This window comes from Octopus bimaculoides, chromosome 11, assembly GCF_046866305.1.
Source record: "Octopus bimaculoides isolate indiv1 chromosome 11, ASM4686630v1, whole genome shotgun sequence".
Lineage (NCBI taxonomy): Eukaryota > Metazoa > Mollusca > Cephalopoda > Octopoda > Octopodidae > Octopus > Octopus bimaculoides.
In genome coordinates this window covers 41,152,866-41,168,240 of record NC_142938.1, presented here as the reverse complement: position 1 = coordinate 41,168,240, position 15,375 = coordinate 41,152,866, and the positions used below count along the sequence as shown (strand labels likewise).

The following is a 15,375-nucleotide window of genomic DNA, read 5'->3' as shown; positions in this document are numbered from 1 at the left end:
TCACCTCTCCTGTCGCACAGTCATTACAGGTGTATAGGAGTGGAAATAGTGAGTGAAGGACCAAGGTAGTGGGAGCTGTTGTTGGCAGATATGGGAGGGTATACAAGAGAAAGTGGGAGCAAAAGAGAGGGGAATTCAGTAGAAAATAAGGTGGTAAGGGATGAGATTGAGAATGCTGGTAACAAAAGGAGGTGGTTCCAGTGAAAGTGATAACTAGTAGTGGAAAAGGGGGATGAAATATGTACAGTTGTATTCTCATGTAGTTACAGCAACTGAGTGAACAAGACTGCAATCAGAAGGATGATGGAAGGGTAGGCATTAAGGAGAGGAGTTGTGAGGAAGAGACCTAACATGAACAGACTGGGATGAGGCTCTAAAAGCATAAAAATTATATACTTTTAGAGCCTTATTTTTACTGAGATGAGCAGGTCTTCTTGATCACTATAAATCACCAATCATCTGGGTCCCTTGACATCTATTCTATGAGGTTCAACGCCTTGAAGTCAATCTTCACTACTTTATCCCACATCTTCCTGGGTTTCCCTCTAAGGTGTAATTATTCCATAAAGATGTGGATTCATTTCTTGTACGTCAATCAATTACATAGGTAAAAAATGGAGATATTGATGAAGTGATTGCTGAGTGAGCTCTGAATATCAGGAATTATGTATATTTGTGATTCACTGAACCAATGCTGGTTTCTGTAGCTTTAATGGGATGAGAGCTAAGTTTCACCATGGACAGGACACCAGTCTATCATCACTGTCTTTTCCTACGAGAAATCTAAGTGAGCTGTCTAGTTTGTATTGTCGACGATGTCTATGTGTAGAATACTAAAAACAGTGAAGTGTAGAATCACACAGATGTGCTGTCATTAGTATGCAAAAGGAAAAATGTAAGAGACATAATCATACTTCGGGGTTCACCAGAGTTCATAGAATAGGGATCAGAGACAACCCTGGAAACACATGAAGCAATCTGACTCTCCAGTGGTACACAACACGCTAACACTCCCTAACCTATATACACATTTACAAAAATCACAGAAACTTGATGTACTATATACAACCAAGTTCCTCCAAATCACACCATACCATCTTACATTAAGAAAGCATACATTAGCTAATGTAATTCTATATATGTGAAGAAACAATGCAAATATAGAAGCTAACAGCAAACCATCCAAAGAATGTTTTTTCTTACTTGTATATAACAATCTTAGTTGAAACTAGAAAAGCACTCAGAGAGCGAAGACCTCTGCCAAGCTCATTTTAAGATAGATACGCAAGTAAAATTACTAATAGAGAAACGAAAATATACTTTGGAAACAGCAACGCCACCATAGGTTACGTGGAAACGATGAACGTATTTTCAAGGGAAATAATCAAAAAACGTAACAATAATTCATGTAAAGTAAATATAACATGAAAAATCCTTCAAGAATTCGTAAAATTCCCAGATCATTATCAAAATTTCATCATCTGTTCCTTGTGTCGTTACCAACATTTCCTGCAAGTTTCATCAAATACCGTTCACAACTTTTTGAGTTATTTTGCACACAGACCGGCAGGCGGATAAACCAACGCCGATGAAAACATACTCTCCTTCCTTGGCGGAGGTAATTAGTGCAATAACTTTTTTAGGTACCCATAAATATTGTATATATCTTTCATTTGTTTTGGTCATTAGACTGTGGCCATGCTGGGGCACTGCTTTCAAGAATTTTAGTTGAACAAATCAACCCCAGTACTTTTTTTTTAACCTGGTACTTGTTCTGTTGTTGTCTTTTGCCAAACTTCTAAGTTACGGGGACGTAAATACACCAACATTAATTTCCAAGCCATGGTGGGGAACAAAGACACAGACACTCTCTCTCACTCACTCAGTACATTTTCAGTTTCCACTTATCAAATCCACTCATGACGCTTTGGTCGGCCCGGGGTTATAGTAGAAGATACTTGCTTAAGATGCCACGCAGTGGGATTGAACTGAGAACCAAGTGGGTTACGGGCATTTTTACATACATATACCGAAAGATCACCTATTAAGGTAAATCTCCGAACAAATTTAATATGACTGTAGCATGGCTGGACCTTTCAAATACAGTTATAATCTATTTGACGGGCTTCCATAAATGTTTCCTCTACTAAATTTAATTAGCAAGACTAAGTAAACAAATACTACATTAAAAGACACCTAGTAATGATTTCAGGTATTGAGATCGAACCCGGGATCTCCTGATTATGAAATATGCTAATTAACTATTTGGCCATATTTGCATATAAAGAAAGATGGCGGAGAGTGGAGAACCTGTTTCAAAGAAGCAGAAAGTAGAAGAGTTTCATAAAGTTAGGAAAGATCTTAACAACTTTCAAGTCATCAAAGTTTTAAGAGAAGATTCTGCTAAAAAGCTTTTGGTCGTCGAAGGTAGAATACAAGGCAGTTCTGATGAAACTAGCAACGAAAACAAAGCCGTATTGTTTCTTGAACGAAATCCAATAAATATCGAATACGCCAAAGAATTAGTTCTTTCAGATCATATCGATGTCAGCTTTCGCAACGATTGTTATTATTCTTTATTGTTGGCGCCTTCGGAACCAAGTTACGGTAAAACATACCATTCATTTATTTTAAATAGATATAACGTAACCAGTTTGATATTTTCTCGATATATTATTCGCCGTCATTTTCTTGATTTTATTTCTGCATAAATATGAAAAAAAATAGGTGCAACTTGAAGAAAAGTATGAGACCAGTAAGAGAATAAGTTATCCTCGTGTTTATAGTTCTAATTCAAATTGGTCTATGTATGTGTATTTGTGTGGTTTTCTCGGAGATGCATGTACGTAAGTTCACGATTTTTAACTTTTATCCAAATTAGCGATATCTCAGAGAACTAACCAACAGCGAAATAGACATATATAGGACTGTATTTAAAAGACCAATTTGAATTTAGGACCGTAAAAGCGAAGACATCCCCTGAAAATCCAATAGTGTAGCTGATATTTGGAATTTTCTTAATTTTATTCCTGCATACAAAAGTAAACCGTCAACAATTTCGTTTTTCCCGCTCGTTGAATGTCGCTACTTTCTTTATTGACTGTTATTTTATAAAAAGTTCACATTTCTTTTCCTTTGGGTATTTTTTACTAGGTTATGTCACGTAATATTTTCTTAAATTTTATTAGACGTTTGTTTATTGTTTTTTTGTTTTTTTTTACGGCAGCAAATTTCTCTTTCTTCACACACTGTGGTTCCTTTGGTAACGAGCATAATTACAGATGTATGCCCCTCCTCCGACTTAGTTGCCTCATAACTTCCAGAAAAATGGATACTTTTTAACGAAACTTTCAACAAATAATCGCTTAGATCCTGTAAATTGTGTGTATATAAAGATTTATTGGAAAATTCACACGACCTGACATTTTCCTTCTCCTAACTTTCAGGAAAAAGGGTATTTTTTAATGAAACTTTATATAAACACCTTTCAAATTGTGTAGATTACGATTACAAAGAAATTTGGAGGCAACATGGTTAATAAAATTTTGGGGAAGGTGGAGGTTCTCGAAAACGGAGTTTCGGATCAGACGGCCCACGTAAGTTGGAATTTCTCCGTCTTGACGGGGATTTTTTCAGCACCGTCTTCGGAATGATGAGAAGCATCTTTTCACGAAAAATAGAAAATGATTTTGAAAATCTATGATTTTTTTTTTTTTTTTACTCTTACCACCCAAGTCTGGACCGGTTTTGACAATTTTTTTCTTCACTACACACTACCCGTGAGAGAAACATTTTCGGTTTAAAAAAATTAATAATTTAAATGGAAAATGTGTGATTTAAGGGAGACCTGGCTGTTATTTCTAGCACACCATAAGACCTCCCTCCACGTTTCTTTCTCACTCTCACATCTATTATGTTTTTCAATCTTTTTATCCCTATAAACACATTTTATGGAATGATAGTGCCAAAGTAACACACGTAGTCCATTGCTGGTATATAAACAAAGACAAAAAAAATGATAATTTAGATTTTTACTCGCACCCCAACCAAGCGAGGTTATATATGTAAGAAAATTCACTCTGGATAAATCTTAGGCTCTCAATATTTTAGAATTATAAATATCATAGAAACAATCGGGGGCAGGAAGTGCGGCAAAAAAAAATCATATATTTTCAGACTTTATTTATTTTTTTATAGCATAAATGTGTTTTGGGGAGAAAATATTGAAAAAGATCGGTACATATTTGAGTGAGAAAAAAACAAGGAGGGTAGTCTTGCGATGTGCTAGAAACAACAGCCAAATCTCCCTTAAATCACACACTTTTTCCTCTTCCCCGTCCAAAAAAAATTTGCTTTCAGATTTCTTTGTAATCGTAGTCTACACCGTTTGAAAGGTATTTGTATAAAATTTCATTAAAAAATACCCATTTTCCTGAAAGTTATGAGGGGGAAAATTTCGGGTCGTGTGAATTTTTCGAAACTCCTCCTTAATCCCTCGGAAAAATTTTTTCCAACAAATCTTTACATACACTCAATCTACAGAATCTAAGCGATTATTTGTTAAAAGTTTCGTAAAAAAAGTATCCATTTTTTTTGGAAGTTATGAGGCAACAAATTCGGGGGCGGGGTATACATCTGTAGTTATGCCTGGTAACGAATGCTTTTCTATTAATTTGTTAATGAATAAAAGTGTGGCAACGAATGATTTCCTTACATAAAAATTTACCAAAATTAATTTTAAAACTCCTGTTACGAAATTTACTTCGACGGGTTTGATCATTTTCAAGGGAAAAGTATTAGCTAAAAAGCGCGACGATAGCAGGTTTAATAACACTGATGCCTATTTTCTCGATCTCTATATCTAGTGAATATATTTCGAATTAGCTCTGATTGTCTAAGGTTGTTCGTCAGTTGGAGACTACATTAGATCAAACACCGTGTCTGATGATCCACCGTCTTGTAAATGTTATACACACCGTTTATTTGCTATTTATGTGAATTAAAGAAAAACAATTAGCAGGTGGGTGACTAGATCATTTATTTGCAAAAGAGCTAATTCTATTTACGAACAGCTTGGAAAATAAGAGGAATTTAAAACTAGCGAAGGTGGGCTCGAATTGTTCAAAAAACGTTCTGGGATTAACATTATTACGAGACATGGCGAAGATGCCAACTAAGACACAGTTGCTGCATGAGCATATTGTGTTGGACTTATGAAGGAAAGTAATTTGTGTTCTCATGATGAGACTGGTTTTTTTTGTTTGTTTTTTTGGTGGGGAGGATATTCATGAAGTCCTACATTATACAGAAGACCTTGTTGTCTAAACATAAACCGATGGATAGGCAAATGGTACTTTTCTGAACTAGTGCTTTGAACCCAGTGGCAACACACACACACATTCATTCCTCATGAATATATATGCTAATCTGTAACTGTCCAATTTGGATTCTTCAGCAATTTTCACTGAATCAGTATCATCATATCTACATTTACTGTCTGTTTTCCATGCACAGGACAACATCAAGTTCTAATGTCACCTTCGGTGTGGTTTTTAAGGTTGGATGTCCTTCCTAAAGCCAACTGCATTACAGTGTGTACTGGGTACTTTTTACATGGCATCAGCACTATTGAGGTTGCCAAAGAACAAAGGCAGCTGCTGTCAAGCAAATTTATCTGGCACAAGTATGGCCAAGCAAATCAAGGACTAGACCAGGACTTGCATCCCCTATCAACACACCAAAGCACCCCTCGGCATCTATGAAACCAGCCCATCTCCATGTTGACAGTCCCATTCAGGTAGCCCAACCACCAAACAGGGGCTGCCCTAGGTTGATCACACTAACTCTTGACAAGGAACAGCCACCAAAGAACCGAGTAACCACATGCATGGGCAGGACATTTAAAACGCCTTCCCATTTCCAATGATAGTCAACAGTACTGTGGGGGGAGCTATGTAGAGCAGGATTCATAACAGATGAACTGTAGACAGGAACTTTGCTGTGGGCTAGCTAGGGAGTTGGACGTCCAAAGAGAGAAGGGAAACAAAATAATGTTAGCAGTGAGCGTTAAATGAATCTGAATTAACTAAACAGAAATAACTGGCGACTTAAGCCCTAATGTACGTAAAGTAATAAACCTTTGATAAATACATTCTCATCTCCACTAGTTTGTTTGTGTATAACTTAACAAAGCTATAAGCTCTTACTAAGTGGGCGGAGAGTGAGAAGGGGCAGTGTCTTTATGCCAGTTGTTGAAAGGTTAAAGTATGATAGAAAGGCAAGCACAGGTGTCTTCCAGAAATAACATCAACTGCTTTAATTAATGGCTTTGAAGAGAACAAAAATAATTGAATAGTTTTACTAAATGGATGACATGGGCATATTTTTGCAATTTGTTTGACATATCTCAAACCATTTTTTTTATGAGCCCTTTTCCAGGGAACTACACCAATGTGTGCAAAATATCAGGTGGATCGTTGAAATTGTCATAAGGTAATAAATAGGTTCATTACTTATACAAAATTGTCCAGGTAGTTGTTAGGCCAAAATTTAAGATTACCGTAAAAACCCATGTAATTTACGCACTTTTTTTCACAAAAACAAAAATAAACTTTAGTGGGTGTGTAAATTACATGAGTGGATTGTTTCCAGAATGTTTTAGAAATTTTTTTTGTTGAAAAATGACATACAAATGTAAACATTTGTACAGGAAGTTGACTCATTTAATGTCAAAATAGGTTTTTACAGAAAAAATATTGTTGACTTTTATTTATGCTGGATGGTATATAATACTTTTTCTGTATAAATTTACTAAAACTGTTAACAGTTTTACATGAGTAGCTTTCCTGAAAATCACTTGCATAAATTACATGGGTTTTTATGGTATCTATCACAAGGACAAATTACCACCAAGATTCCACCAATGCATGATTTGAGTAAATAGATGCAAAAATGCTCCAGCAAATATGAAAATTAATAAATTACTGAGGAAAAGTAAGAATACTGTTGTACTCCTCCAAATTCGTTTCTGAGGTTACTTTAGATAAATCAAACATACAATTTTGTCCAATGTGACCTGCTCTTTTGAGATTTAAGAAAGATTTTTCTCTTAGGTTTAGCAGCTATTAAGGCATCCTCATGAGCTTGTAACTAATGGGACAAATGTTAGTAACATGGAATGAAAGAGATATAAAATGTACAGATTTTTGTGAAAACAAGCTAGTAAGCTAAGAATTACTAATAACAGAAACCTAAGTATGTCTAACTTAAAACTTGAATGATATCATTAGAATTCAAAGAACTACTAGTAGTTTCCATTGGCAGGAGTCAATACAATAAAACCAACAAAAAAATTGATATGAAGAAAAGTAATGCGTAACATTTCAAACACACCCTTCTTTACTGATTATGAGCTCTGCCCAAAATACTAGTTATTTTCTTTGCTCCTGATAATCTTACATCATTGTTTGTCTCAAGGAGTTAAATTATAAAATGCACTTTAACCATTTAGCATATTCAGGTTACTCTATCAAATGTGATATTTATTTATTCACATTGTTTTGAATTAACCATCCATTGTTTCATAGCTTCAAGATTTCTATGATGTGATTGTTTATTTTTAGAACAACCCTGTAGGGTTGGGGTGAGAGGCTGGATCTGGTTGGTTTGAACATAAAACTGGTAGACTCTTTGGGGTGGATATGGTCAGTTTGAATGCTAAAGGGTTAAAAAAATGGTTATAGTTGTTGGCCAATCCTGATCAACGAGACTTAGAATCAAAGGTGTTTTGATTGTTACCATCCTGTATTTTTTGTATAAATTATGATTCTGGTTGCTGTTTTCAGGAGTCTGGGAGACCACATAGAGACTTGTTATTTTCAGCTGTTTGTTTACATAAGTTTTTTTTTTTCTTTGCAGATGTAAAAGCAACATTTATTAATCCTGCCACGGACTTTCACATTACCAAATATACTCAGCAAGAGTGTTTTGTTGTTCATGAAACACCAGAGATATATCAGAAAATTGCTTTGCCAGCCTTAGAAAAGGAAGCCTTTTGTTTAGAAGTATGTATTTTATCTTTTTTTCTCTCTAAGGAATTAATTTGTAGTGTTTTGGCCATGGAATAGCTTTCAGCCCATAAAGAAAAAGTGTAAAAAAATACTGAAAACTCAGCACATTTTATGTGAAATAGAAATGAAAAGACAAGCTCTTTGATTTACAGAGAATTATTTTATAATGTTGCTATTTTTAATTTATTTTGCAAAAATTTTCATCCAAAACTGTATTGAGACCAATATTTTTATAATTCAGAAGAGTCATGCTAATAAAGTCTATAAACACACTCATACATACAATATAGTTGTTGTTGTGTGTGTAATGAAATAAAAGTGATGATACCAGTCACACCATCATGTTCACAGGTGACACTGACTTCAAAAACTTAGCAATATCCCTTCCATTATATTCCATCTCCTTGAAATTTAGCTGTTATCTTTGCAAAACTCAGTCTTATTCCCTCTCTCTCTCTCTCTTTCTCTCTTAAATGTCTCCCATCGCCCCTTAGATTAAGCTCTGTGACCCAACCATTTCTGACCAATTTCTCTCATTTCTACCATCTTAAAGAGTATGGAAACAATCATAAACAAACACTTCCATCCACTTCACTCTCTTCCTCCTACTGTAGAACCAATTCCAACACTCATATGTCACCCACTAAAAGATCCCTTTCTTTTAAGAATTTTGCTGAAAGCCATGTTGTTACCTTTAACACAAGGTTGAATAGAAGTGAGAAGTGATGAAATTAAGGAGGTAAAGGAGTATGTCTTGTTAGTGCACACAGTGAATATGTGCTGAGATTTGGATGCTGAAATCTCAAAGACAATAAGAGCAGAATGGATGGCATTTAACTCAATAAAGGATGTGCTTGGAACAAAGCTAGACAATGCCATATGTGCCAGACTCTTCAGTAGCACCATTCTACCTGTGCCCTCATATGCAAATAAGATGTGCGCTACTACAAAAAAGGATTGAACATCAATTGGCTACAGCATAAAGGGCTATGGAAAGATCCATGCTAGGAGCATCACAAAGAGAGCACATTCAAAATGAGATTTGAGAATGGAGCAGAGTGAACAATGTGATCAGAGTACTGAAAGCACAAGTTCTGTTGCGCCAGACATGTTGCAAGATTCACAGACAACATGCAAGAGACCCAGAGACCCATGCAAGTTGCCATGTAGTATCCAAAAGATTGGAAAGGGCCACCGGGAAGTCCACCGTGATATTGGAAGACAATTTAGTCAAGCAATTTGGGTCAAGATAGAAAACAATGGTGCAATCAAGACAAAATTGGAAGCACATTGTTATCAGCAGTGTACTATGAATGATACATATTTATAGTCCACTCTGCAGAGTAGTTGGTGTTAGGAAGGCATCCAGGTGTAAAAACCCTGCCAAAGCAGACACAGTAGCATAGGGTAGTTTTTGTACTTGGCCAGCTCCTGTGAACTGTCCTATCCATGCATGCATGGAAGATGGATATTAAGCGATGATGATGAGATATATATATATATGTGCACACAAACTTAGCAAAGACTAAGTAAGGTTTTTGTATGTAGGAAAGAAGATAGGACCCTGGTGTCTTCACGGAAATAACTTTGCTCAATATACAGGAAAGGAGTATAAACTCCATATGTTATAATCAATGTAAGCTATGGGCACATAAGAGGTGTAGTGGAATCATAGGCAATCTAATAGAGAAAGTAAGCTTTGTGACATGCACTGGAGCAGTATGTATTATGAGCAATCAGAAATAGATTCTCTTAAATGTCCAGATAGCTCACTAGAAGTAGTTGATAGCTTTTTATTACCTAGGTGATGTAATAAGCAGGGGAGGTAGTGGCAACCTCACTAGAGCTGGTGACACACAAAGTACTCTGTACATGCCGTAAGGTGGTTGGCATTAGGAAGGGCATCCAGCCATAGGAACCATACTAAAGTAGACGGTAGACCACAATGCTGTCCTGGGACCTTTCAGGTCCTATAAAACCATTCAACCCCTATCAGCAAGGAACATGGACGTTAAATGATGTTAATAATATATAATTATTATTGGCAGAAGTTACAAAGGGATTCAAGAGCAAAAGAATTTCATGTGTGGCACTTATCAAACAATGAAATATGTATATGACATATACATATATAATCTCGATACAAAAGCAAACAATTCACGAGAAAATTAATTCACAAAAAATTAATTTGCAAAAATATCATTAATTCTGTTACTATCCAATGTAACTAATTTTGAAAATAACAGAATCGCCTATGTACATGCATGCATGTATTAAATGATTATGAATGTGTTAAATGATTATAAATAAAAATAAATGTATAAAATTTAACATGCATACATACATACAGACAGACATTCTATCTATCTATCTATCGGTTTTCTTTTCAGTGGGTATATAACATATTGGATAAGAAATCTGAAACGGAGAGAATTTTATATGAAGACCCAGATCCTGAAAAGGGATTCATTTTATTGCCTGATCTTAAATGGAATGGCATTGATATTGATTCCCTGTACTTTGTAGCCATTGTCCATAAACGGAACCTCAAATCAATTCGTGATCTCAACCAGTCACATTTACCAATGCTCAAGTCTATTCTCACTGAATGTCCTGTAAGTTTTCCCTTTCTTTCTCTTATTTGTCATTACAAGATTAATTAAGAAGTACTAGTTGGTGTTTCAGCAGTTTGGAAATATTACAGTATGCCTGACATTTATTTTATATTATTATGGAGTTGTACCCCTTTCATATCTGTTATCAATCTGCTATTATCTGTTGAAACTAAAAATTTACATTGTGGTAGTCAGAGTAGCCACTAAATTCACACATACATCTTAACACTTAAATGGCTAACATGAATCTACCACAAGTTGTATTTCATAATATTTAATTTGATTCATGTTTTGCCATCTTCAAACATTCTGTTGGTTATTTCTCAACAGAGTGTACTAATTTGGTTGGTTCATTTTTCTGTAACCAAACTAGTTAATAAGCTGATTTATTCCAACAGAGTTGGCCTTCTGTGGGCTTCATCAATATTTGAATGTATTAAATGATTATAAATAAAAATAAATATATAAAATGTAATAAAATTTAACTGATGTAACAAAGTTTGTTCAATACCCTCTTAGGGTACTTAATTACATCAAATATGAATTATTGAACCATCAGAAATGTTAGTGTCCTGAACAATATTGTCCATATAGCAATGTTGAACTTGTGTATTTCAAGTTCAACTCATGTCAAGGTAAATAGAAATGAATACCAGTTTGCAGTAGAATTAATGTAGTTTACTACTCCTTGACAAACTTGTTGCTTGTTACTATGTAAACCATCATCATTACCCTTGACTCAGCACTTATATTAAGTCTTATACTTATTCTATTGGTCACTTTTGTGAAACCAGTAAGCTATTGGTCATAAACAAACCAACACCTATTGTCAGGTAGTGGTGGGGGGGGACAAACACACACACACACACATATATATATATTATCATCATCGTTTAACGTCCGTTTTCCATGACTGGGTGCTGGCAAGCCAGGAGGCCACACCAGGCTCCAATCTGATCTGGCAATATTTCTACAGCTGGATGCCCTTCCTAATGCCAACCACTCCGAGAGTGTAGTGGGCGCTTTTATGTGCCACTAGCACAGGAGCCAGTCAGGCAACACTGGCATCAACCATGTTCAGATGGTGCTTTTTACGTGCTACCGGCACAAGAGCCAGTCGGGGTGGCGGCTGGCATCGACCACATTCGGATATTGCTTTCTATGTGCCTCTGGCAACGACTCATGCATGAATGATACTTATTGTGTGCCACCAGCATGAAAACCAGTCAGGCAGCACTGGCAGCAGCCACAGCTACAATTTCCATTTTTGATTGTGATTTGATTTTACTTGACTCAATAGGTCTCCTCAAGCTCGGTGTGTCACCTGACAATTCAAAGGTACTTTTTAAATGGGCTGGTTATGTGACACTGGTATAGGTTACAGCTGTGATCTCACTTTACTTACCGGGTCTTCTCAGTCACAGCATATCTCCAGAGGTCTTGGTCTCTTGTCATCGCCTCTGTGAGGCCCAACATTCGAAGGCCATGCTTCACCACCTCATCCCATGTCTTCCTGGGTCTCCCTCTTCCACAGTTTCCTTCCACTGTTAGGGAATGCCACTTCTTCACACGGCTCTCCTCATCCATACACAGCACAGCCATCTCTCTTGCACACCACATTTGATGCTTCTTATGTCCAACATTTCTCTCAGGGCACTTACACTCCATTGTGTGTGCACACTGACATTACACATCCAGCAGAGCATACAAGCTTTATTTCTTTCAAGCTTACGCACGTCTTCAGCAGTGATGGCCCATGTTTCATTGCTGTGTAGCATGGCAGTTCGCACACATGCATCGTACAGTCTAGCTTTCACTCTGAGCGAGAGGCCCTTTGTTACCAGTAGAGGTAGGAGCTTTCTGAACTTTACCCAGGCTATTCTTATTCTAGTGGCAATGCTCTCCGAGCATCCATCCCCACTACAGACTTGGTTACCTAGGTAGTGGAAGCTATTGCCCCTGTACATCTGCTGCAAACAAAAGCTGTCATCCTGGTTAACCTGCTTTTGATATCGCTGCACTTCTTATGCATCCATAGCTTACACTGGGTACATTGTATGGAGTTTCTACCTACACCTTTTCTCCAGATCTAGCAGGGCCATCTACCTGAAGGGGTTTGTGATTTGCTCGTCTTCCTACTTACTAGAACTTTGGTTTTTGCAACATTGACTCGAAGGCTTGCTTCCACGCCTGAAATTTCTTCTCTAGTTCTGGTAGTCATTCTGTTTTGAGAGCAAGGTCATCAGCATATAAGAGCTCCCTGGAGCATCCTGTCTTGAATTCCCCTGTTATTGCCCGGAGGACTATGATGAATAAGAGGGGCCTGAGGGCTGATCCTTGATGAACCCCTACTTCTACCCCGGAATTCTTACTCATTGCTGACTCTTACCTTACTGACAGCATCCCTGTACAGGGCCTATACAGCTCTTATAAACCACTTGTCTATTCCTAATTTCTGCATCGCCCACCAGATAAGGGATCAGAGGACCCTGTCAAAGCTTTCTCCAAGTCAACAAAAGCCAAGTGTAGGGGTTTATCTTTCTCCTGCAGTTGCCTTACTAGGAATATAGCATCAGTGGTGTTTCTACCTGGCACAAAATAGTTTGATACCCCTTTAGTTATTTCTATCTAAAGCATCAATTTTACCTTTGTAGCAGTTGACTATGGTGTGGCTACGCCAGTCATTGGGTATGATTCCTTCGTGAACTACTTGGTTTACAATATGGGTGACTAGACCATAAACCACACCACCAGATATTTTAAGCATCTCAGCAGCGATTCCTGATGGGCCAGGGGCTTTTCCTGACTTTCTTTGCAGAATCATTAAAAGCAAGTGCACCATCATCCATGTGGACATATTTCTCTCCTGTAACATCGCAATTTTCTCTCACACACTGTCTTGCAATCCGAAATACTTCAGTTCTCTGGTCTTCATGTCGCTGAACATTGGCAAACATCTTCTTTTCTGCTTCTTCCTTGGCTATGTATACCTGTCGCCCAGGCTCCCTTCTGGCTATCTGGTACAGTTCCCTGCTACCACCACTCTTCCATGACCCACCATATATTGGGCTAACACTTTATCTATCTCCCCCTACACCTCCTTTTCTCTCAATATGTCTGGGTTTTTTTTTTTAAATTATATCTTTCTTTAGTACATAATATACCTATAATTATTTTATTTTATTTGCATTATGCGTTCATTAAACCCTCTCAACTATTACTATAACTATTACTGGTTTATGTTACTATAACTATTACTGGTTTATGTTACTTGTCACTATTGCTGATATATGCTAACATGTATGCACATATAGTACTTCTTGGTGTACTACATGTCTACAACCATGTGTACATATCTGGGTATGGATCTTATATGTCATCTGTGTGTGTATGTCTATTATTTTGTGTTTATTTACTATATGTTGCCACTCACGTGTATCTTTTAATATGACCGTGTGTATCTGTGTATATACATGTTTCGCATAAACACACACACACACACACACATATATATATATATATATATATATATAATGTGTGTGTGTGTATATATATGTACACACACAGTGGGCTTCTACACAGTTTCCCTCTACCAAATTCACCATGTAGTTTTCAAGCAAAGTTTTTTACACAGCTATACTTGTGCTAGTGGAGGCACAATGGCCCAGGATCGCGATTTCAATTCCCAGACCGGGCGTTGTGAGTGTTTATTGAGCAAAAACACCTAAAGCTCCACGATGCTCCGGCAGGGGATGGTGGCGAACCCTGCTGTACTCTTCCACCACAACTTTCTCTCACTCTTACTTCCTGTTTCTGTTGTGCCTGTAATTCAAAGGGGTCAGCCTTGTCACACTGTGTCACGCTGATTATCCCCAAGAACTACGTTAAGGGTACACGTGTCTGGAGTGCTCATCTACTTGCACGTTAATTTCACGAGCAGGCTGTTCTGTTGATTGGATCAACTGGAACCCTCGACGGAGTGCCAACAACAAAATACTTGTGCTTATTTTTTCTTTTTTCTTTTTTTACAGATAATCATTGAAAAGAAATATGGTGTACCAGCATATAAACTACGTATGTACTGTCATTACAAACCATCTTATCCTCATTTCCATGTTCATATAAACAACATCAAACTGGACTGCCCTGGGAAAGACGTTCATGCAGCTCACCTTCTTAGTGATATTATTCAAAATATTCAACTTAAAAATACTTACTATTTGGACAGAACAATAACATATCAGGTAAAACAGAAAACGTTGTTGTATGAGCAACTGAAAAGTGCTGGTTATATAGAAAAACAAGATGAAAATAACCCATGTGAAGTAAAAGATCTGGTTGAGCAATCACAGAAATGATATTTCATTTTTATATTCATTTTATCACCTCAGTTTAGTATTTTTATGCTCATTCCATCACATGATTTTAGTACTGAATCTTTGGTCGGAAAACTGACTGCATTGGTACATTTTGTCTTGTGAACGTTGATATTTGGGATCACAGGTGTGATGCTTATTGTGAGAAAGAATGGAAGTACTCTTAGAAAATATGAGTCACCACACTGGTGACAATGGTTTAAGTAAAGAAATTCTTTGAAATTATTCAATACCTGTTCCTTATATTTTAAAATATTTTGAAATTTTTGTTGTATCTGTAACTGAATGTAATAGCTTTAATATAGCAACCTAATT

At 36.8% G+C, this 15,375-nt stretch overlaps 1 protein-coding gene across 1 annotated transcript; it reads left to right on the top strand.

Moving 5' to 3' along the window:
* The first annotated feature begins 1,373 nt into the window (after positions 1-1,373).
* On the top strand, positions 1,374-15,290 carry LOC106868479 (m7GpppX diphosphatase). The gene is made up of 4 exons (XM_014913765.3): positions 1,374-2,607; positions 7,918-8,063; positions 10,460-10,684; positions 14,716-15,290. Exons 1-4 carry the CDS (start codon positions 2,292-2,294, stop codon positions 15,040-15,042), a joined length of 1,014 nt encoding a protein of 337 aa, XP_014769251.1. The 5' UTR covers positions 1,374-2,291; the 3' UTR covers positions 15,043-15,290.
* Positions 15,291-15,375: the final 85 nt, after the last annotated feature.